Genomic DNA, 25,692 nt, shown 5'->3' with positions numbered 1-25,692 from the left:
TCAAACATTTTCTGCACATTCCGCATTATGCATTAAAATTAAATTTTTATGACTGGATTCTGATATTCTGTCAGGACTCAAAGGGCCCTACAAATAGATGTTTATTAAATGTACTGTTGCTGAATGTGGATACCTCTGTTTCTGCAGCCAGATATCAGAGGATCAAGCCTGTAGCGCCCCCTTCAGGCAAAGGCCAGGACAGCAGCTCCAGCTACTCTGTGACTTTATTCATCAGAGATGGAGAGATGCCATCAGTCTGTAAAAGCACAGTGACGGCTCCAACAAATGGCATCTGGCAGCAGTCCGTCTCCAATCTGCCCGTTACGAACTACATGAGCCTCCCGCGACCTCCCAACAAATCAGTCTTCAGGAAGTTCTTTGGGAAAAAGGAGTGAAGGACACTTTGTGACTCTGACTGACATGTGCAGGACACAAGTTCAAAACATTTTATGTTTTACATTTATTTATGGATATGATGGCAAGAACCATTTTTGTGTACTTTTAAATAATATCTTGTATGATTGTGATGCTGCATGGTGTTTAAAATTCACTCTTTCGACTTTATCCTCACTTTATCAGCTGTTTTCACATCGGCCTCAAATGGATGGTTTAGTTTTAATTTACTCACCCTTATGTTGTTCCAAACCCTGGAGCCCTTTGGGGTATATTTGTAGCAATAGCCAAAAATACATTGCATGGGTCAAATTTATAGCTTTTTCTATTATGCCAAAAATCATTAGGATATTAAGTAAAGATCATGTTCCATGAAGATATTTAGTAAATTTACTTCTGTAAATATATCAAAACTTAATCATATACATGGCTAAGAATTCATTTGGACAACTTTAAAGGTGATTTTCTCAATATATATATATTTTTTTGCACCCTCAGATTCCAGATTTTCAAATAGTTGCATCTCAGTCAAAAATTGTCCTCCTAATAAACCATACATCAAACCGAAAGATGATTTATTCAGCTTTATGTATAAATTGCAATTTCTCATATGACTCTTTCTTTGATGGAACATGCATTTAGCAGCACTTTTATCAAAAACTAATTACAAAGAGAACAAAATCAGTTTTACGACAGAGCCAACAATATTCACAATATGCAGCAATGCCATTAGACAAATAGATTAGGAAGCGTGCTAGAGAAGAGGAGAAGTGCAGAGAAGGAAAAAGCTGAAATAGTTAAAGAACAATGAAGTCTGTAAAGCTCCAAAAGCACACAACAAAATGTATCATAACAATGATAAGACTTGTCTGCTATATTTTAAGCTTTGTGTGAGAAAGAAGTATCGGACAAAAGTAAATGCATTATATCCCAAATATATTATATTAGTATATTCAAATATATATTAAATTGCATTATATAATATATTATTCTATTAAATTCAACTATATTAAAATGCATTGAATAAAAAAAAGTTAAATAATTAAAATTTATTTTTCATGAAAATTCACTTGTATTGTTTTTGCTTTTCAATGCAAAAAAAAAAGCACAACAATGTTTAAAAAAAATGCTCAAACAAAAATATTCATTATACTTTTTTTTTTTTTTTTGTGATATGGCTTGGTGGGCTAAATCAAATGTCATCACGGGCCAAATTTGGGCATTTCTGCTCTCTGTAAATTTTCCCTTGTCTCTTTTTTGCCATTTTGGAGTTCAACTGACCCAGTCCTCATTTTTGTTTTTAGTGTAATTAACTCGTTCAGGTGTATTTAATTAAGCTTGCAACTAAATTCTCTAATGCAAAGTGGTCCTTATGAGAATGATTTGGTAGAATATAATTCAAAAAGTCAAGAACACAAAAAACAGGAACATCATGAGGGTGAGTAAAGACCTATTCACACTAAAAATGATTGCTATATTATGTTATTTCAAAACGTTTTAGTTATAGCCATCATCATTGGTGTAAACTTTCATTTATGGATGAACACTTCCTTTAATCTTGACATTTTCCCATGCTGAGTTTTCATAATTTGCCAGATTTCTTCATGTGTATAAATGAGTGCAGCTTGTTGTGGATGTGATGATACTGCCGTAATGAATCTACTGATATGAGACTTTTGAAAGCTGATGTGTTCTGTGTTCCCACCACATTCCTCTCGAGGTGGTCTGACGTGTTTTCAGTTCATGTATGTCCTGTTTTTGGCGTGGATTGCAATTTCTGCTGATGATTATATTTGAGTTTCAGTATGTCCACCCATTGTTTTGTTTCTCTGAGGTTTTGGCACATATTTGTCAGCTAGTCATGTTATTCTGCGTCGGCTGGTTTGAGTTCTGTGTGGTCTTACAGGTTTCGTTCAACCAAAAATGAAAGCTCTGTCATTATTTATTTACTTGAGGGTGAGTAAATGTTGACAGTAATTTACATTTTTGGACAACTGTCTCTTTAACCTGTGTGTTTCCAGACTAAACATTTGTTTCACTAACTCTGTATTTAAACTAATGCAGTGTGTCGAGACATTTTTTTTTTACTCTGTCGTCATGTATGATGCTTTGAGATTGGTGACATGAATGTTTATGATCATTTTTACACAATTTAAACATGTAATGCATTATTTTAGATTTGTACAGTGGGAAATATGTTCGAGAATGAAAGTATTTTCTTTATAAGCATTGTAAAAAAAAAAAAGAAAGAGTATTTGCTTTATGCCATTTATTTTATTTTTTTAAATATGTGGTAAAGCAGAAACACAGGTTTCACAGGTTATCGCATCATTTTATTGAGTGATACACATCCATAAACTACCATGCAATTATGAGTGTCCAAAATTATAAATAAATAAATAAATAAAATAAATACTGCAGAGTAAGTATAGCTGGAATTTGCACACAGCATCATATTGCATTTATACCCAGCAAACACACAACTTTTCCAGTTGGTTACTTTTGGTCTCTGTCTCTAGATATGGTTATTTGTACTTTTTAAAATTACTTTTAATATTTTTTATGCTTTGTCTAACCTATATTGGATTTGCAACAAGCGTTTGCCATCATTTGCATTTGTTTGCTGTATCAAAAGCTATAGCTTCATAATGGGACTATTTTTCCCCCCATACTTGACTAAAATATTAAATATTTTATTCCATACACAGGGACTATGTTAGAGACCAGAATATTGCAGGGACTTTGGTCGGTATGCAAACACCTAGTAACTGCATTTAAAGTTAATTAATGTTTATTTTTATAGCACTTATCACGATACACATTATTGCATAGCAGCTTCACAGAACATGATACTTTCTACATTATAGTTTGTTTATCAGTGGTGATGAGTTCTAGGACAGTAGAAATCATGTATCCATATTTTCTAATAATATTACCAAGGGGAAGCATATATATTTAAAACAGCAGAGGGCCTAAGACAGATCCTTGTGGCACTCCATACTTTACTGGCATTAAATGAAATGATTCCCCGTTTAAATAAAGTGCTAATGGTTTGACAGGTATGATCTGTAATAAAGCGTGTCCCTGAACACCCATAAAGTTTTGTAATCGATCTATGTATGTTATGATCTAGTGTCGAATGCAACACTAAGACTAAGTAAAAGTAGAACTAAGATGCAGTCTGATGCAAGAAGCATATTATTTGTAATTTTAAGCGCAGTTTCTGTGCTATGATGGGACCTGAAACCTGACTGAAATTCTTAATAGATATAATTTTGCATTTGCCTGGTCAGTGCAACGTTCCTGTTTGCTTAGGTTTTTGGGAACCAAATAAGAATGTTCTGGGAATTTTCTCTGTCGGTTCTTTTTTGTATCCAAAATTTTAGAAATAAATGGAAAACTACATTATGAGTTGACTTGCATTTGGTTGCAGGTTTTGTGATATGTGTAGTGATGTATAATGGTCAGATCTGACTGATGATATCTGGAAGTAAAATGTGTGTTTTGTAAAAAGAGCGAAAAGCCTTCGGTCCTGGGATAAATCAATGACCACAGCTTCTCGCATAGTGAAGAAATTAGCTGTTTGTTTGTTTGATGCCTGAATTAACGATCCACCGGTCACAATTCAACTCACCCCCTTCTTTCCCTCTCAGATGGGGATTTCAAAAGCGCTGATATGGAAACTACAGATAAGCATTTTAAGAAGGTCTCCACAATAATCATTAAAACAGCACGGAGGAGATCTGAGCCTTCCAAATCCTCAGAGGTCGATGCTGCGCTCATGTGTTTGCATATGAAAAGCTGTCATGACTTGAAGCTGGATGCGAAAGAAAAGAGGATCCGTGGTAAATCCGAGCGTCCCGGAGCCGGAGAACAGCAGGGGGTGAAAGTGCTCAAACAATGGCTTTCAGCACATGGTCAATGTCGGATTAGAATGCATTAAGTACTTGAAATGTGCTAAATGCAAAGGGACAGAGCTTTTTAATGGCCCGTAAAAGTGTGGTGTGTAAAACGCTGTAGCATCATCCGGTATCGGCCCTGTATATGCAATATGATATTCAATTATGGAAAACAAACCCCAGTCAGATATGTAGCTATTGCTTCTGATAGAGCAAACAAATGCAAATATTAAATATAGAACTCAAAGAGCATTAAAAAGTACCCAGATCTGATAGACCTCTTTAAGATGTCAGTTGTAGGAAACGTATTGCATATGAGCAAACATTAAAAAAATATGTCTTGCAGATGTCAAATAGACATCTCAGTGATGTACCTGTGCTGTCAGGATACAAACGGTAAATGGCTAAATCGACCAGAATAACACAAAGACTATGCAATCTAGCAATTTGTATATTTGTTTACATTTTTATTATGTTACCATGCGGTTGGCCTAAGTTTCTGCCATATTCAGGTTTGCTTTAAAATGTGTGCTTTTTAAAATGGCTTTTAAAGCCTTTTTTAATGCTTTGTGTGACTTTTATTAAGGCACATACATTTGTTCGAATGTGACTGGATTTTTTTCCCCGTACTTGACTAGAATATTAAATATGGTATTGTGTATATACAAGAGACAAGAAAATTGTCAGACTTTTTTGGTGAATACAAAGTTCAAGAGACAACTTCTGTTTGGTCGTGTGTGTGTGTGTGTGTGTATAGTCATACCTGGTTTTCATTAAATGTTTGTGTATGACTGTATGCCTGAAATCAGCGAGACAGGACATTAATTTAATCTACTTCTCAGTCAGTGACTCATTATTTCAGTGAGTCAGTCATTTACATGAGTGAAGTTCAGCATCGCTGCTATTCTGAAATCTCTCCAGGACCTTCACAAAAGACATTAATCTGTGGAAAGTAAAAGCCTCCCACAGGAAAGCAAAAAACTGATGAGATCTCCTTAAAGATTAAATACAGAAAATGAGGATAGTTTTGCTTTATCTGATGCACTATACTACTTGTAGCTCTCTATTGATTTCAATTTCTCCATATGAGACAAAGTTGATATTCAAATGACATGTATTGGGGTCCAAAAGCCACTTGTAAAAACGTCTCTTTCTGACGTTCTGCTGTCGCTTTTACTCCATGATATTGATGAATGAGCAGAGCATGTTTAAAAAGACCATTGACTGGAGTCAGGAGTCAGATACGCCGATGAAAGCTAACAATCAAGGTCTTTCTCTGTCGGTCATCAGACTGACTGAATTGGACAGCGTCCGGTCAGAGGCCGGGCAGAGGGGCGCGTGTCACCTCACTGCATGTGTCACAGAGGTCGTGACCTGCTCCTGTAGCCCGCTCTGCTGTAAACATTGACATAATATGCTGATAATATGCTGCTCAACAAACATTTCTGATTATTATATATGCGTTTTTGTGGAAACAAAACACACAAGCATTCAAAAGACATACTAAATATTTAGTGTTTTTTCAGTTGTATATCCACGATGCATTCCTAGTGGATTTTGCAAAGCATGTCAGTGTTGAGTTAAATCTTGTTATGCACGGGCAAAAATGTAAGGCTTGCTAACCCTCAACAGATTCCTCTTGTAATTTAAATGTTCTTTTCTCTGAGCTGGAGCTGAAGGGTTTGACCTGGTGTCATGGGAAACTCTCTTTCCAAATGTGTCCCTGAGGGCCGTTTCTGACCAACCCTCTTGTTATTGTCACCACTAGCCAGTTCCTCAGAGGTCACGACCTCTCAGTATCCACTGATTCATATGAGGAGGCTGGAATCCTATGTGAAGTCCCAGGGTAATAAGGATGTGTTTGTCAGATGGAAAAGCCTGAGAGCACTGAACGCTGAAAAACCAAAGCTCTTCATAGTACCACAAAGTAATAAAGAAGTAGATTAAAAAAGTAAAGTTGCTGTATGTTAAGCATTGGTCTCAAATGCATATTGATCAATTTAGCAGATATTTTTAAAGACATCACATTCAAGATGTATCATCATGTTCTGTTTGCTAAAGGAAATCACTTCCTTGGCTCTTGGTTTGTAAAACCCATAAATGGCGTTTAGAGTAATGCACTTATAAGAGAACTCCATATGAGTTGGATTTACAGCAGAAATGTGAAGCTTGAATTTTGCATTTCAATTGATTTTTGCATACAGTATATGCTCAATGATAAAAAAAAAAATAAAATAAAAAATTACAATTCAAGGTGCCTCCAAATGAAGATCATTCTAAAGCTATCTAAACAATTATTGTGGCAGAGAAATAAATCATTAAAATGACAAAAATGGTTTTAGATGGTATAAAAACCATAACTGAATAAATTGTAATGTTGATTAGCTAATTGCAATTAAGTCAGTATGCAAAAATAATAATAATAAAATAAAATGTGTAAATCTGATAAGCAGTATTTATTTTTATTTTTCATTTGAGCTAACAATAAATTAAAATATTAACTGAATTATAATTTTAATTAACTTATTGCAAATAATTCAATATGCAAACAAAGGGTTAAATGTGCAAATCTATTACAATACAAATATACATAAATCTAATAAGCCGTTTTGTCTTTCTGAGCAACCAAACAATTAAAAAATGTAACTCAATTAATTGTAATTCGATTAAAGGCAAATAATTAATTATGCAAAGGGCTAAAATAATAAATCTGATATAAAACTGATAAACAGTCTTGTCTGTATTTGAGCAGTCAATCGATAAAAAAATTATAATTTGATTCATTGCAATTGCAAATATATTCATATAAAGGGTTAAATGTGTAAATCTGATGTAAATATTATTCTGATAACTGCAAATAATTAAATATGCAAACAAAGGGTTAAATGTGTATAACTTATATAAATATAAATCTGTTAAGTATTTTTGTTTGTATTTAACCATCAATAAATAAAGAATTAACTGAATTAATAATAATTCCAAATTCAATATAACAATTCAGTATAATAAAATATTGCAATTAATATTTACAGAAAAAAGAAGCAGCCTTACAATGAAGATCATTCAAAAGCATTACATTTTTGTGGCAGATAAATAGATCACTAAAATGCCAGGCTTTTATTGATTTTGTTTGCATATCATTATTCGATATGCATTATAATTAACATTTGTACATGAAACAAGATAAAACAGTTTAGCTTTAAAAACAAGACCTCTGAATTCAGTTCCATCCTTGTCACCAAAAGATTGTGCTCTTTCATTTCCGAAGTCTATCTTTTATGCATTTAATAATTTAATATCTAAGACTGATACATGCGGGCGTCTCTCTCTTTATTCTCCAAATGCTGCTTTTGTCCAGTGTGCATCTCTCATTTGTCGTATTCAGAGTTGTCGGTTATTTGGTAGCATGCCTGTCTGTTGTGATTCATCTCAATGTGTGAGTGTGAGGAAGCTTGTTGTACACTATAATGCATTAAAAATGTGCTCACAAAAGATCCCTCGCTCTTGTAACCCCCCCGGGCCTCATTCAGACGTTTGCAGGGAGGGGTTAGACATTTAGCGTCTGCCCTTCATGAATGCATGTCAGCGATATGGAAATGAAAGCCGATTCGAAGGCATCCAAACATGCTTATTCAGTAAGGCTTTGTGTTGACGGCTCTGTCTATGAGTGAAGATATACACGCGTACACACACACCATCTGTATGTGTTGGCACAGGATGGAGGAGCTCTTCTGGGCAGACGCTCGTGGTTATGATCAAGACTCTTCTGCAAGCTCAGATAAAGTAGACTTATGGAAATTGCTTCTGTCCATTTTCAGTGAGGCTAAACTCATGCTTAGTGAGCACAAGGGAAGGCAACTTTAGAGGGAAACGAATAAAAAACTAGATACAAAATGGTTAGGTGTAATGATGCTCTGGTGTTAAATGCTATTAGTTCATGTAAAAGAAAATGAGTCAACATTTATGCAGAATCGTCAGTAGGCTATTATTTCAAAATTTACGTCAAATATAATTAAATTACTATTCTATGCAATCACCTACCAGATCATTACAAAAGAGTACACTCTTCCTAATATTGAAAGAGGGAACTGTTTTAAAAACAATAACACCAACTGTATAACAACACCCTGGAAACCACCCAAAACATTTTAGCAATCACATACTGCAGAATCCTAGCAATGCAATAACTCTGAATACCCTTGTGATAGCATATAAATAGACTAACATCGACTTAACAATTGTATAGCAATGACTTAGCAACCGCCAGTGTTGGGCAGTAACGCGTTATTAGTAATGCATTACTGTAACGCAGTTCCATTTGACAGTAACTAATACTGTAACGCATTACTTTTTAAATAAATTAACTCTGTTACCATTACCATAATATGGTGCATTGTCCGTTACTTTTTTTTTTTATTAATTAATTTTGACCGAAGTGCAGCCTAACCTGTTTGCAGCAGCGACGCATTTTAGGATTGGTGGATGCCAACCACTGAAAACACGAAGACGCACTGTGGGCGTGTTTCCGTTTATTCAAGTATGTGCATATTATTCAGGTGTTTTGTTATTTATTTCAGAAATCCTTGTGATATACAATATTCAGTTTGACTTAATCAAAATAGTGTTTAAATATTACTTTCTGTTTTACTTTGTGTTTGTATAGACCATAACGCATAAAACGCATTAATGGGAACATTAAAGAAAGTTCTTTAAAAAAGTAACTAAAAAGTTACTTTTAACAGTAATGCATTAACTAGCACAACACTGGTGTTGTCATAACGTTCACCTTAGAGATTGAAAATGTTTCTTTTTGAGACCCCAGGAGCCCAAATTCCGACCCAGAACAATAAAACCTACAGAAGAGGTGGGAGTTCAAAGGAGGAGTCTTTATGTTACCAAACTGCAGGGAGAGAAAGATTATATATAAGTCATGATCTGCAAGATTAACCACAATCTGATGTGATCCGACCACCTCAGAGAAAACCAGTGTTGAGCTGCTGCAAGAGCTTTTGCAGCACAGCAGCTGTGGTCAAAGAGTTCTCGTGTGTTCGGAGCGGGATCGCGAATCATTTGAGTCAGTTTGGAAGTTTGTAGCAGGTTGGCGAATAAGTTCTGGAGTTCAAAGTGGGTTCGCGAATCATTTTAGTCAGTTTGGAGTTCGAGCATGAATCATTTGAGTCAGTTCGGGAGTTTCGGAGCGCGAATCATTTGAGTCCGTTCGGGAGTTGCGGGTTCGCTAATCATTTGAGTCAGTTTGGAGATCGCGAATCATTTGACTCAGTTTTGGAGTTCGGAGCGGGATCGCGAATTATTTGAGTCAGTTTGGGAGTTCGTAGCTGGTTCGCGAATCATTTGAGACAGTTTGGAAGTTTGGAGCAGGTGGGCGAATCATTTTAGTCAGTTTGTGGTTCGCGAATCATTTGAGTCAGTTTGGGGATCGCGAATCATTTGAGTCAATTTGGGGGTTCGGAGCGGCTTCGCGGATCATTTGAATCAGTTCGAGAGTTCGGAGTGGGATCGCAAATCATTTGAATCAGTTCGGGAGTTCAAAGTTGGTTCGCGAATCATTTGAGTCAGTTCGGGAGTTCGGAGCAGGATCGCGAATCATTTGAGTCAGTTCGGGAGTTCAAAGCGGGTTCGTGAACCCTATGCTATAACAAGAACCCTTGTGCTATAACTAGCACAACACTGGCAACCACCCAGAGCACCCTAATGCTACAGGCTACTAAGAACCCATAATGCCCTGACACAATTCCATAGTATTATGGTGGTGGGTTTGCAGGGGCAAACAGGGTTGCAAAGAGGCAGAACATTTCAAGTAAACTTCTGGGGGAAAAAAATCTGCCCCTTTGCGTAAATACGTCTTTATTTATATGTGTACTGTAAACGAAGTATAGTCTTTATCAGTGAATATCTACATGTGAAACAACATTTCTATATTCATGGTTAAACAGATTTCCCAAGGCACATGTCATGCACTGATTTGTTATGAAAGATGACGTGAGGTCAGTTAAAGGGATAAATCTTGGAAGACACATGCATATAGTGTCCGTGATCTCTGCCGCAGTTGGTGAGATATGGGACAGGAGCTGGCATGGCCCCCATCTGTGCCATTATGTAATCCATCTGTGCTGCCACTGCAGGCGATTGGCACCGCCTTTAAGAAAACTGCAACAGAGTGACCCTCACCAGTCCGCAGACGGCCACAGCCCTACCCACAATCCCCTTCTCAATCTGTCTGGCCCTCTGAAGCCCTTCACTTTCAAATGACCTGGAACAAACACTCACTGTGATTCAGAAACATTACAAACCTGTTTTGATGTTCAGTGATATTTAAGGAAGAACGCTGGACACGACGATGGCATTGTTCTTTAAAACCCATGTTTTAAAACTTGATAGCAAAATGGGCTGTGAATGTAATTTGACTTAAACATGTTTTGAAACCTCATACATGCTGGTTTAAGACCATATGAGCACTAACTAAGAATATGTTGATTATACACACACTAAAACAAAGGGTTCAGCAAATGGTTCATCTATCAGAGAGCTGCATTTATTTCCCTGTTTAATGGGAAACGTACATACAGGAAGTTCTCGAGGAAAGGTCGTGGCCTCTCAGTCCCACTGAACACATTTAGGGTCTGACGAGTGTTCGCAGGGCATCACCTTGTTCATCTTAGTCGCTCCTCTAGGACGTCTTCATCCACAGTCTCTCACGCTCGCTCCCAATCAATAATGCAGGGCTCCATCCGTTACGAGAGAGAGGTTTAATCACACACATACATTATACATATGTGACATACTGCTCTATACTGAACGAATGCAGCACCCGGACGGCTACTTGGCAAACAAAGGTGAAATTTTATTCAAAAATATATTATAAGTAATGTACGCTCCTCCTTGTTTACTTCAGGCACTGTTGTGCAGCAGACACAATGTCATCAAAGATCACGTCTCTGTTTTCCTTTGTGATCTGTGGGAGGACAAACAGCATAACTTCACTGGAATCTTACGGTTTCTGAAGAAAATAGGTGGAAAAGATGAGCAATAGTAAAATAAGGGCTGATTTCCACAGAGTTCCCAGCTCAAGTTTAGTTTCCATGATTTTCTCGTTTGATCGTGATTACTGGATAAACGTTATTTTCTATAGTTTTCTATAGTTTGAACTCAAAAAGAGCACGTTCTAGTGGATCAATAAACAGAAAAATAAAAAAAAGGAAAATTTTGTAAATGAGTAATAAAGACAATTGTTACAAATATTTATTAATTAAATAAGGATGCATGCATACAGTTTAAAAACTCTCCAGGTTTTCCATGACTGTTGAAACTATATTCACATTAAGCTAAACCTGAAACATGAAAACAATGTTGAATGATGACAGAATTCATATTGTGGTTGGTTTTGAGAATATACAGTATAATCGTGGAACAGGGAAAAGTTTAGTTTAAGTTTGCTATACTGATTGTCGGTGGAATTTTGCTGAGCTTCGGACATTTTTAAGTTCCTTTTGTTCAAAACTCCTGCAGTTATGAACACTGATTAAGTGCTGGAATGCATAGAATTTAGTGAATAACGCGAGTTTGAATTCTGTGGAGCTTCTGTTGATGTGGGCACAGATTCTAAACAGACCAAACAATGAGGGAATCTGTGTTATCATCCTTCATATCGGCACAAACACATGCAAACCACACAGCGAATGTTTCCAAACGTCTGGATTCATCACATGCTGGTCTAGACACACGTCCTGTGTGACTCACTGATGAACGCTCAAATGTAGCCACACTTCCACTTTCCTGTGTGAGAAGACCAGCATTCATCCTGTATATTTTAGGGAACTTATGGGGATGAAAATGAGCCTTGATTTACAAAATATTTAAGCTTTATGTATTTGAATTGCATATAAAATTCCCATCCATTCTGAACTACGCAGTTTTAGCATAAACTAATAAACTTCATTTGATGTATATTTGTCAGCCATTCATAAATGAAACATAACATTTCTGAAAGAAAAAAAAAGTTTATTAACTGTCTGTATTGTGCATCTATTCAAAATGTGTTCATTTAAATTGCTTTGGATCAGCGTAAATCAGTTAATTGTTAATAAATAATTAATATTTAGTGTGTTTAAATATATAAAAAATAATATTTTATATATCATAAATATAACAATATAAATATAGTATATTACAGATTGTAATTCTATGCTTATATTATTATAATATTCTACAATAATCTTACAATAGTACAATAATAATAATAATAAACAATACTTATTGCATTAGACTACAAAATATCAAACCAAGTGTCATTATTAAATATTTGCATCTATTTGAGTTTACTTAAATCATATTTTCAGAATGCATTTATTCAAATTGCTTATAATGAATAAAAATCGGTTCTTTGTGAAAATAATTAAATGTATTTAGTGAAACAAAAACATGGTAAAAATACAGCTAGCAACACTGAAATTATAGAAATTCATGCAAATATAAACCTGTTTTTTTTGTGTGTGTATTTAAATAAAAATAATTATAACTTAAACTAACAATATAATGCATTATATATGTTTGTATTGTATATAATGTATGTATATTATACAACATTCCTGTTATGTCTAAAGATTTGAGCGTATATACAGGGTATATCGTATCTATTTTTGTAAAAAAAAGCATGAGACATGTCATTTAAAACAATAATACACAATAAATAACAATATCCCTACAAAAAGACTTAACACTGGTTCACTGGTAACACTACGAACTCTCGAACTGATTCAAATGATTCGCGATCCCAAAAATGACTCAAATGATTCGCGAACCCGCTTTGAACTCCCGAACTGACTCAAATGATTCGCGAACCCGCTACGAACTCCCAAACTGATTCAAGTGATTCGTTATCCCCAAACTGATTCAAATGATTCGCGGTCCCGCTACGAGCTCCCAAACTGATTCAAATAATTCGCGATGCCGCTACGACCTCCCAAACTGACTCAAATGATTCGCGATCCCGCTACGAACTCTCGAACTGATTCAAATTATTCGCGATCCCCAAAATGACTCAAATGATTCGCGAACCCGCTTTGAACTCCCGAACTGACTCAAATGATTCGCGATCCCGCTCCGAACTCCAAAACTGACTCAAATGATTCGCGATCCCCAAACTGACAGAAATGATTCGCGATCCCGCTCCGAACTCCCGAACTGATTCAAATGATTTGCGATCCCCAACTGACTCAAATGATTCGCGATCCCGCTACGAACTCCCGAATTGACTCAAATGATTCGCGATCCCCAAACTGACTCAAATGATTCGCGAACCCGATTTGAACTCCCAGACTGACTCAAATGATTCACGATCCCGCTACGAACTCCCGAACTGATTCAAATGATTCGCGATCCCCAAACTGACTCAAATGATTCGCGATCCCGTTACGAACTCCCAAAATGACTCAAATGAATCACGTTCTGAACTTCCAAGATGACTCAAATGATTCACAATCCAAAGTTCCCATCCAAATCAAATGACACCGCCAGCGCTACTATTGGCTTAGTTCTCTAGTATTTCATGGATGGATTCAATGCTCTAACAACTGTGTGTTTATTGCGGTGACAAATTATTGTTTATTTGCCGTTTCACAAATTATGAAATATGAACCAACAATACCATTTCTTAAATACATATCAAAAGCTGCATTTGTTCAAACAGAATGACCACACACACTCAAAAAAACATGTTATTCATATCGACTAATAAATCAGATGTTCACTAGTTTCTGGCGTTAACTCATTTGCACTATTAGATTAACACATGGTCTAATCACAGCGTGTAGCCTGGTAGTTTGTTGATCACCAGTTGGGAAATGTGACGGTATTTCTTGTCCAGTCCTAGAGAGCCCAGTTCATCCCGTTCCTCATCACTCTCTGAAGATGAAGTGGATTTTAGCACCGAGTTATTAGCAGCTGAATCTGAGTCCTCTGACACCCGGCTAAATGTCATGCCATTATCACCAGTGTCACTGTCAAAGCTCTCCGATTTTCCAAATGTCCTGCGCACAGATGGAGTCTTCTGTCCACTGCTCTGCGATCCAGGCCTGTGACGTCTGGACTCATCCTCATCTGAAGACAGACTCAGAGCGGAGGTCTGAAGACGCGGTCGGATGATGTGTGTGCTTTTGAGAGCACGTTGGGGAGAGTTCTCCGCTTTGGCAGGAACAGGCAGACCTTTGTTTGGATGAGAGGCGCTTGAAGAGCTCGAACCGCTGTGTCTTGTACGTCTGCTTGGTTCTGGACTGGGTGAGTATCCCTCAGTTGTGTTTAGGCTCGTGAAGTCATCCTGATACTCTTCTTGTCCGTAGGAGCCATTACTCAAGCTCGTCTTTGCTCTGCTATCTCCTCTCTGGAAGCTAAAGTTTGAACCTTGAATAGATGAAGCTGAATGCTGGTCAATGCGCTCTGAATCCTGACTTGGGATATTAACTTTTTTGTCTTTCTCATGACGCTCCTCATTTGGTGCATTTGTGATGTGTTTTCTGATACTTGATCTTGTCTGTGATTTTACTGGAGTTTCAGTTGGCGTCGGGTGCATATCAAAACTGCTTATTAATGTTTTCACAGTTTCATCCGAACAAACACCTCTTCTAGCTGTCTTAGGAACACGTTTATGGTCAGAGGATGATGATGGCTGGTTCTGTTTTGCATCCTGGTATTCGATGCATTCGTGCATTTTGGTACCTCGTTTGACCAGTTTGAGTCGGAGACGAAAAGTGTTTGTCAAGCCGTATTTAAGCGTCTTCTTAGGTTGCACTTTTTCTTTGCTTCTCTTTACTGCTTTCACCTTGCATTGATCAAGTCTCTGTTTAGGGTTTGTTGTCTGATTCGCAGCTCCTGATGGTTCCTGTGCTGATGTGTACAGCCACGCAAGGTTAGGATGAACTGATAAAGCCTGCTGTTGCTGTGCCGTCTGGACGTTCAGCTGTGAGAGTTCAACTAGTAAAGCGTTCAGCAGGGGTAACTGTCTGATAACATCCCCAAATGAAGCTGAGTCCGTCTCTTTATGCAGCTTTGACTTCGGAGTTGAGGTTAACTTGCTCGATCCATCTGCCTTTACAGCCATCATCTCAGAAAAATCACACATATCAGATGATTCGACTTCATTATTTCCATCTTCTGGATCCTCTATATCAAGGCTCTCCATTGCTTCAAATAACCCTGTGAAGCCTGAAATAGGAAATAGAAGTTATGTTTTGAAATGGAACAGTTTGCATGTGTTTTTTGTTGAGTATCATAATTGATGCATCATCTGGCTCATATGTACTGTATATAGTGAGAATATGGAGAGAAAAAAAAACAGCTCGATGTTCTTCAGAGGCCCCCAAAAATAAATAAATATGAAATTTGATGCTGATATTTATGACTAAAAATATGAAATTCTAATGCTTTCAATATAAACCAATGAGAACTTACTACTTAACATGACATACAATGATATAAATATCAGTAGTCACTTTATATCTCTCAATGATATGAGTGAGATTATATTTAAATGCTTAGTGTGGGTGCAAAACATTGGAGTGAGAGATGAACAAATAAACACATCTGGATAACACTTTTGAATAACGGTCCATTAGTTAATGTTAGTTAACTACTTAGTTAACATGATCTAAGCAAGAACAATCCTTCTACAGCATTTATTAATATTAGTGGATGTTAATTTTAACATTTTACTAATGCATAAAATGCATTGAAATCAAAAGTTGTGCTTGTTAACATTAGTTAATGCACTGTGAATTAGCATGAACTAACGACGAATAACTGTATTTTCATTAACTAACAATAACAAATATTAATAAATACTGTAATAAATGTATTGTTCGTTGTTTGTTCATGTTAATTAATGAATTAACTAACATTAACTAGTGGGGCGTTATTCTAAAGTGTTACCCATATCTGAAAAATAATGATAATCAAGTAAATCTAATTTGCTTCAGTCCAGTATGAGTGTTCGTCTTAAAACATTACTAATGATGTACAAGTTATAAAAAATACATCAAAATAAGGTTTCACAGTAAAAAGACGTGAAAGGTTTACATGTGCACAATTAAAAGACCCTTTACTTGCTAATACAGTCTAAACTATCAATCAGACGACAGATGCATGAAGTAGATTGTGTGCGAAGGGGTTTTCAACCAACTTTTCCTCCGTGGTTGGTTCTTCATGCTGGAGGAGTAAAACAGAGGTGGAGGGCAGAATGTGGTGTATTCCTGTGCATCTTCAGACCACGAGACCCTCTGTTGTGCCGGTTCAGTCTGAGTAAAAGCTGGAACCCCTGGTTGCTTTTCTTCGGAGATCATTATATCGCTAGACTGTCCGTTAAGGTTCACGTGTTGTAAAAGCACACTCCCAGGATGCTTCTCAGATACTTTGGGTGGCATCTCTTCGTTTCCATTGTCTTTTAAGTGTTTTTCTCCTTTTCCAAGGGCCCCTCCGACTACATAGACTCTGTTTTCTGGGATGTGAGGAATCAAATGAGCTCCTAGACTTACAATCTTATACGCCAGAGAGATAACACCAATGCTTTTGCCCATTAGATTGCATATCGGTGTGGTCAATCTCTCTCCATAAGCGGATGGGTGGCCAATACCGTGTTTTTCAACATCCAGTTTGATTTTCTCCATCACTTTGGCCAGGGATATCAACGAGCTTCCTATAAGTCTGGGAATCTCATCTTTTACATCCAACACCATTGTGTAGAGAGGAGTGTTCGTGAGATGAGCGTCTAAAGAGTGCAAACTGATTTTAAAAAGACACGATTTGCCTTTATGGAAGGAATACTTGAGATGTTCTCTATCGTCTGGTTGAGATGTAGCTTCAGGTGATAGGCACATATCCAAATGTCCTGATTTAGATGGAAGATGCTCTTGTTTTGATTGGTATATCAGCAGTGTTGGGAAATCTAAGAAGCGAACAGCCACCGCAGGATCCAAAACATTGACACGTGATCCGTCAAAGTGAACGAAATCGATCAATAGTTCCAATGAGAAGAGAGATTCTTGCTTCGATGACATGTTTCTTGGCGTGAGAGTAGCCTAACACAAAACGATTTCATACATAAATAATTATTTTCAGAGGAGAGATTGTTTACACTGTATATTAAACGTAACGGAAATAAACAGAAAGCGGAAGCCGAGTGTGCGTGAGAGCGTCGCATCGCCTAGCAACAAAACCGACTCGGGGTTTATACGTCACGGACACCGTGGGTTTCTGGGAAATGAAGTTTATTAGTTGTTTTCAGTCCCCTTTAGTCCCCTTTCAAAAATGATTTGAAGCCGTATTGTAGTGCTTTGTTTGGAAGTAAAATGCTATATATATATGTAGCCATTTTTTATTAAATGCATCATCATTTATTTTAATTATTTATTTTTATATAAGATCATTATTTTAATATAATATTATTTATTTTTTTATTTAGTAAACATAATGTTTACACATTTCCACAAAAACAGTTAATAATTTACTTCACTAAATATTTTTAAATGTTCAATAAAAGCATTAAACACTCAGTTTGGTTTATTCCAGAATCCCATAGAATTTCTATTAAAGACTAAAAATGATTTCCCTCAGTCTTCCAGTTGGGGCCACTATTACTCCAGGTTCAGATCATAGTTGTTGTTTTATATCTTATATCCAATAATATTTCGTCCTTTAATAGGCAACACAAAGACCAAACAATCTTATTCAAAATAGCCTGATGTGAAAATTATGTAGTTTTCAGAAACACCTTCAATGACAAATCTATTAACCGCTGTGTATATATACATTCCTGCGTGGGCGGAGTTTAGCAACAGCTCGACCAATCACCTGCCGCGGTGGGCGGAGCCAAAGACCGGCTTCATGTGATCCGACCAGACGCCAGTATTTGGTTTGAGTGAGTGGAGAGTGAAGGTACCAGCTGCTCGAAGAGCATCAGTGTCTCTCTATGGAATATAATAATAATTCAGTGCCTCTGTATTTTAAAGGAATGAGGCTGACGTTCATCTGCACATTATGGGAGTTTCTTTTACTCTGAATGCAGAAGGTAAGGTTAACTTTTTTGATTAGTAGCCTATTACCAGACAGAGTTGTAACTGTGTTGCGGCTTTTGTAACAATAGCGTCTGTAGAAAACCTGTAGTTTCATTCAGTTTAGTAAAGATGTTTTAGATTAGGTAATATAAACCCTTGGATTGTGTCCTTGAAACAATACTGAGACCTCAGGTGAAAATATCACACAAGCACAGACTCATATGCATGCATCAGACACATGCACTTTGTTATTTTGCATCTTTATTGTATTTATTACAGGCTTTTCCTTTATATCTGGAGTCATCAGGTTCAAATGTAGCTTAGAGAATGTGCTCTAAATAACACAAAGGCAGTCAAGATAAAGTTGATTTTAAACACAGGCTGTCAGATATCCACTAGAGGGCTCTTCAATGTTCTTATGAATCAACAATCTACTGCTATTGTCAAATTTTCTATTGTAGTGATCACCCATACCACATTTCCCCAACACATTAGTCTAATCAACAAGGCAGTGTTAAGAGTTTGGTGATCTGAAACTAAACACAGGTTCATTTTACAGTAATATGCAGTTCCTATGGCAAGTGTGAATGTTTACTGTTTGCTGTTTGGTGGCAAAGTAACAAATATCAGATTGTATACTACTTGCTATGTGATGATACTGTATTTGGGACGATATTTAAGTATGTTTTAAGTACCGTAGGCTGTGGTCTATCACGTTTCTGGTCCATTCTGTTCAGATAACACCAACATGTTTGTTTTTGGACATGCATGATAATTTCATGATATTCTTTGACCCACTTTGTAAATACCATGGTATGTGATTATGGCATGCATTCAGTGCCATAGTATATATCAAAATACAATATCTGATGCCATGGTTTTTTTTCTGTATGGGAATGAACAGCCTGTTCTTCTTTACAGTTAATAATGAGTGATTTTTTTTTCATCCTGCTCTAAACAAAGAAATCATCAGAAGTGCTTTAGTATTGATGTGGATATTAATGCAAGCTTCTTTATGCTGTGTCACTCAGAGGACTTCAGTATGAGTGTTTTCTCGGTCTTCTGAACAGCCCGCACGTATCCGATTATGGTCTGGTAATTGCATGTTTGATTAGACAAGTTGCACAGCCACGTCCTTGTGTCAAGGTTAATAAAGGCATTTTCTTTATAGCCGTGTCACGTGAGGGACACAGACAGGAGAAAATCCTTCTGATGTTCAGGTCTTTGGTGAACAAAACTGCATGCCTGTCTCTGAGGATGAATCCAACTGGAAAGCCTTTATACTATGTAGACTAGGAAATGCATTGTTCTTTAAGGCTAAGTGTGCTATAAAAACTGAGTCAACTATATGGGAACTTTTAGTCTAATAAAAAGTGATTTGGTTGCAGATGGTGGGGAAAATGCATTGTTAAAGTTATGATGAAATGGAAATAGTGATGTAGACTGAGTGAAATGGATTATTGAAAAAAAATGTAGGATTGGGATTTGGTAAAATCCAACAGTTATTGACAGAATTTTGAGATGTGGGCATTGCATATTAAATATTTGCTTATGCATATAAGAATTGTGCTCGTTAAGATCAACATGTATTTAGAAAATAGATAGGATGCATTTTGATTTAATGCGACATTAAATGCTAATAACATACAGGAGCTAACCAGCTTGGCATGCATGCATGTATAAATAAATCCCAGATCTGCTTTGAAATTGAAAGCGCTTTAAAATGAATTCAGCATGATTGTTTTGTGTTCCTGTTTATTACTGTGTGTGAAGCTGCTTTGAAACAATCAGTATTGTGTAAAGCACTATATATAAAGATGCCTCGACTTAACTTAATTAAGGAAATTGTGCATTTTCATTGTGATTGGCATGTTTAAGTTTCCGTGTTGCTTCCTTACGTTCGCCTGAGAGAAACGAGAAGTTTTTCTTCCCATGGCTGGGTTTAGATGACACAGTGGCTGCAGACGGATGTTTACCTTGCGTTGCTCTCCTGAATGCGTTCTTAACATAATGACAGGAAATTAAAGCTCAGTTTGGAGTCCTCTCTTGAAAATAGCATCTGTCAGGACAGGTGGACCGCTGCTCGCCACCCTCACGTCCACCAGGAACGTTTGGTTTAATGTGAACCAAGTTAATGCCATCCAGTATGTGTTATGACGGGTTATTTGCATTGTTTTGGTGTGTCGGAAATGGAAATGTTTCATTCTACTGTTGTCCCAGTCTGATTGAATATGACAGGGTTGTGAGACAACAGACATATGAATCTCAGCTTTGCATCTAATCCATCAGACAGGAATAGAAGGATGCCAAGACAACTGTTTATCGCTCTTATTGCCGTCATATTACAAGGATATTTCATGTTTAACCAGAAGAGAGAAGATGGATTAGTAAAGGCCATCTGCTCTTCATGTTTACTGGCAACTCATTCAACCACTAATGACCTTTCATACGGCAATAGTCACTATTACTAATGCTTGTAGTGATTTGAGAAGGAAACTTCAGTATGTGATGCATTCAAGATGTTTGGGCTCCCCAAACAATCAAATCATGTGTCTTGTAGTTGAGATATGATAGATTTATGTTGCTTGGAAGATGATAAAATCGACAGATTCGAATCATATCTACAGACAAGAAACTCACAGAAACTTTTGGTTTGGGTGCATTTGAGAAAATGTTTTATTTGATTTGACTTTTATTGCCTATCATGGATCTTCAGCCATGCACATTTGTAGTCAGTCAGCCGTCTGGTTGATTCTCTCGTATTTGTGAATGACCAGCAGTTGTGATTGGCATTATCAGAGCAGATCTCTGCCAGCTGCTGGGCCTGTTTGTGTGGTCAGACCGTATTTGGGGAACTGTTGTCTTTTGGCAGAAATGCGAGTATCATGACATCGATTTTTTGGGAATCTTTTTGTAGGCTCTCAAACATGCTGTTGGGTCATTCTGTGTCAATTCAACCAAGTTTCAGAAACTTCCCATATTAAAGATTTTTTTTTTTTTTTTTCTGAAGAAAGTCAAAAAAAAAAAAAAATTCTCAATGTGGCCCATGTGAGCAAATTGTGAAATTGTACACATTTTCAGCGTTAGAAAACCAAATGTTGGTCACTTTGCATACAGCGATTTACTTTTGAATTTTGAAGAGGAGTATGTGAAGAACAAATAATGTTGAAACTAGAAATATATCATGTTTCACTCTATCAGAACAATTGCACAGAACATTCCTGCCTGAATGCCATAATTATTATTTTTCCAAAGTTTACATGCCTGCAGCTCAAGAAGTCTTCGATATTTCTTAATATCCTTTTAGGTTGTGGTTCTCAACAAACTTTTCTTTTGGTACATTAATTATTACGGCCCTTTATGCTTCGGTTCCAGAGATGTGAGGGTCTCAATGTGACCACATGTGCAAATTGTTGAAATTTGCCCATTTTGCATACAGCTAATACTTTTTTGTGTTTGACATGTTTGACTCATGACTTGTATGATAGGATGCCTGTGGCTGTATTCTGTATCATGATCTTTGGCTCAAGTGCTTGACGTTGTTCTCAGCTGTGAGGACATGAATATACATATGAAATTTGAGCAGGTGTATCTCTATCATTCAGTCGTCAGTGTGCACGTGTCCACCCCGACAGCATCTCATGCTTCAGCTGGGTGAAGGAGACGCCCTGGTTGAGTTTCTTACAGATGTTCTTGTGTTGCACGCATGATTTACTGGCCCAGGGAATATCTGCTACTGCTTATTTTGGCTTTGTCGTTGACGTTGTTTTACCCTTTTGTCTGTTGTTGTGTATGGATTCAGTTCCACAATGCATCTTTGAGTGCTGGTACAAATGATTAAGATTGAGAAATGTTCACTTTTATTCATCAAGGATGCATTGCATTGATGACAGTAATGACATTTTAAACAGATGTCAAATTTCAAACAAATGCTGTTCTTTTGAACTTTCTATTCATCAAAGAATTTTGAAAGAAAATGTATCAATTTTCTGTGTTCATTAAGCAACACAACTGTATTCAGTATTCATAATAAGAAATGCAGTAAATCCGTATCTTAGAATGATTTCTGAAGGATCATGTGACACTGACGACTGAAAAAATTATGCAGAAAAAATTAGCTTTGCATCCCATTAATGAATTACGTTTTACAATATATTACAACAGAAAACAGTTATTTAAAATGTTAAAAAAAAATTCACAATTGGTACTGTTGTTACTGTATTTTTTATCAAATAAACACAGCCTAGGTGAGCAAAAGTGGCAATCGTACAGAAACTAAACTTTTGAACAGTAATGTGGTGAATATAACAGTGCTATAGTGCTAATGGTTTATCAGAATGCTTTTCTTCAAAATTCCACTGTATTTTTAACTGCATTATCAATGCAGTGTAAGAGTTTTCTAAGTTACTTAAAACATCCCTTTAAAATGAAATATGCAGCAAAAAGTCAGTGGATCTGCATGCTGCGAAGAGGTTTTTTAAGCATAACAGAGGTGATTGTGTGTGTGTGTGTGTGTGTGTGTGTGTGTGTGTGTGTGTGTGTGTGTGTGTGTGTGTGTGTGTGTGTGTGTTTTGCAGCCATGCATATTCATGTCACAGGCCCATTGTACGCATGCTATGTTTTGCAGATGAAATATAAGTTGGTTATCTCCTTGGTCTGTCACTCATCCCTTTCTGTCTGTGCCATCATGGCTTTACTGAAACGTCTATAAGAGAGTTTGGCAGTAAATGAAGCTGAAGTGGATAATTTGTGCACTATAAGCACCCAATTAAATTGCACAAACAATGTTTTCCCCCTTTCATTGTTCAACATACTGAACTCATTTCATTGGTGTCATAAATTGAGATGTCAGGCCACTCAGACAAACCGAGCCAAACATCACAGTCAGTGAAGTATTTCAACGCTGAACAATCACATCACAAATGCATTGTTGTCAGAGATGCTGGCGTTTCTCAGCCACACAAGTGACGTCTTGCAGTATTCATGCATCAGGGACCGAAGTGGAAGGAGCAGCTCATTTTTCATGTACTGCTTTTTTCAATCACTTTTTGTAGGCTCAGTGGGATTTGTGTCATATAGCCTGTTTCTTTTCCTCATGTATGTTTATGTGCCTGCATGCATCAGGGATGTGCATTGTGGTTGATTTAACTGCTGTAATCCAAGCACCATCTATAAGCCTCATGTGAACAGCCGTTGGTTGATGGATTGATGCTTTCTGATGGTGGAAGCCCATTACCAACACATTTCCTCCAGAGTGTGCTTTGTGTTAATGGATGCAATTCTCCTGGATTGTTCTCTAATACCAAACCAGTCAAGACTAGGAAGAACATGTTGTTAATGGGTTTTGAACAAAACATGGACAGAATGTACAATTTAACTGATGTGCATTTAAGAGAATTTAGGTTTGGCACTATATGATTTATTTAGAATATTATTATTTTCAATGTAAAGCTGTTTCTGCACTGATGCCAGACTTATAAATAAAAGCATCTGGTTTTTCTCTGGTTTTGATGTCAAAACATAAACTGACATGACCACGGTAATCATATTTACATGCAAAATGAAATTGTGCTAAAGGTCAAAACATTAAGTTGTATAAAACCTTTCCTTGATTAAAGTGTGTGATTTAAGGTATTTATATGATTTTTCAGGTAATTAAGAAAAATCAAGGTATTTTTTTTTCATATAGCATTTATTAATATATCCAATTAGCTTTTTATTCATATAGCATTAAATGTTTTATTCATATAGCATTTATTAATATATCCAATTAGCTTTTACTTGTATATTTTAATTTTAGTTTTTAATTCATTTTGTTTTTTATAATTTTTTAATTATTTTATTTAACTTTCATTTATTTTTATTTAGCTTTAAAATCTCAGCTTAAACCGGTTTTATTTTCATTCTATTTATAATTTTTTAATTTTGTTTTGTAATTTATCGTCTAATATTTACATATTTCCGTTCCATTTCAATTAACAAAAATAGTTTTAGTAGTTTTGCTTTTAGCTAACAATAACAGCACTAAACTAAACATTCATGTTGCATGCATTAAGTTAAGAAACAAAGAAATAAAAAATAAAATAATTCCGAATTTTTGTATAGTATTAAATTCACAGATACCAAATAGAAACCAATAAATGGAAATTAACTTATGATTATATATTTTTAATATAAACCCAATTTCTGACTGAAAACATCTTTATAAGAGCACCATATCTCATATTGTTAGGTGATTTGTGCAGACTGCAGCATTCTGTGGAGAACATTGAGACCAAAGTAAGAGTGAAGGTCTGAATGGAGAACTGGTGAAGCAGAGCTAGCACCATGTGGGTCAGGACTGCTGACCCGTCTGCCCAGGGGTCGTGATGTTTGTGACACAGAGAGCTCTGAGATGTTATGACCCATTTATCATCTGAACTATGAGCTGCACACGTGGTTCAGTGAAATGTAGGCTAAGACCGACATATGACTTGCATGCATTTAATCCTGCACAGTTTATCCCAGAGTGCTGCTCGTGGAGGGGAAAGATGAGTCTGTAGCATTTGACCCTTGTGCGGATATCAGTTCTTGTTCAGTCCATATCACCACATCCCACAAAACATGATGATGATACTGTAAATGCTCAGGTTACTTTATTTATATGATTCGAGATAAATACTTTTTCCCCCAGTGAAATTACATTTGCATTGAAGCTTAATATCCTTTAGAGTGGTTGAAAGCTTTGATAAAATATTCAATAGCATAGACAAACTAGTTTTGTATTGTAGTTTGTGTCGTTTTGTGTTTGTGTTAAATTAGCCAAATAAGTTTTACATCTCAATAAAGCCACGTCAGTTCTCTAGGCTGTTTTTTTTACAGTGTTTACAGTGAACCTTGGATGAAATCACAGTAACTTGCAGTCTCTCAAGCTTGATTTCTTTTGGCAGCAGTAGGAAAACACACCAGTTTTCAATAACTAATTTTAAATAAATAACTTGATTTATTGTGTCTTGGGTCCTTTCTTCATTTTAAGACTGTGGGATTTTCTCACTCAGTGAAAATCGTCCATGTTACATACTTAAGTTAAATACTTCCCTTAATGGAAAAAAAGAACCTGAACCCTGTGTTTGAGCAATAGTAATAGTGATCAGGGCTGAAACAACTAGTCAACAATATTGTCGAACAATATCAGTCAAATTTTTTGTTGTTGTTGTTGTTGAAAATTACTTTTCCACAAACACTACAATGTGGGAAAGCAGCAGTTAAGAAAGCATCTGATAACAGCATTGTGGATGTTTGCAGCAGTTCTGCAATCGGGACTTCTTTAAGTAACGTGAAGTTTAATTATATTACACTTT

The 25,692-nt window shown here is 36.4% G+C and overlaps 3 protein-coding genes across 9 annotated transcripts in view; 2 read left to right on the top strand and 1 right to left on the bottom strand.

The window, feature by feature from the left end:
* LOC128025875 (uncharacterized) overlaps positions 1-3,492 on the top strand; it is a 50,664-nt gene extending 47,172 nt beyond the window's left edge. For all 5 annotated transcript variants that reach the window (XM_052612454.1, XM_052612455.1, XM_052612456.1 and 2 more), the window contains exon 31: positions 148-3,492. In XM_052612454.1, the coding sequence (XP_052468414.1) occupies positions 148-395 (248 nt within the window). In that variant the 3' untranslated portion in view covers positions 396-3,492. The remainder of the gene's footprint in view (positions 1-147) is intronic.
* Positions 3,493-13,874: 10,382 nt separating this feature from the next.
* On the bottom strand, positions 13,875-17,489 carry map10 (microtubule associated protein 10). The gene is made up of 2 exons (XM_052612449.1): positions 16,483-17,489; positions 13,875-15,509 (listed from the first exon to the last, which is right to left on the bottom strand). The coding sequence occupies exons 1-2, from the start codon at positions 17,354-17,356 to the stop codon at positions 14,110-14,112; spliced, it is 2,274 nt and encodes a 757-aa protein (XP_052468409.1). The 5' UTR covers positions 17,357-17,489; the 3' UTR covers positions 13,875-14,109.
* A 716-nt stretch (positions 17,490-18,205) lies between these two features.
* Positions 18,206-25,692, top strand: part of LOC128025871 (signal-induced proliferation-associated 1-like protein 2) — a 105,001-nt gene continuing 97,514 nt past the window's right edge. For 2 of the 3 annotated variants that reach the window (XM_052612446.1, XM_052612448.1), the window contains exon 1: positions 18,217-18,366. The gene's annotated coding sequence lies outside the window, so the exon portion shown is untranslated. Of the gene's footprint in view, positions 18,367-25,692 lie in introns of all 3 variants that reach the window. The other variant, XM_052612447.1, reaches the window with a different exon arrangement.

Source organism: Carassius gibelio, chromosome A13 (assembly GCF_023724105.1).
Source record: "Carassius gibelio isolate Cgi1373 ecotype wild population from Czech Republic chromosome A13, carGib1.2-hapl.c, whole genome shotgun sequence".
Lineage (NCBI taxonomy): Eukaryota > Metazoa > Chordata > Actinopteri > Cypriniformes > Cyprinidae > Carassius > Carassius gibelio.
The sequence above is the reverse complement of the archived record's forward strand: the minus strand, read 5'-3'. Positions and strand labels throughout refer to the sequence as shown.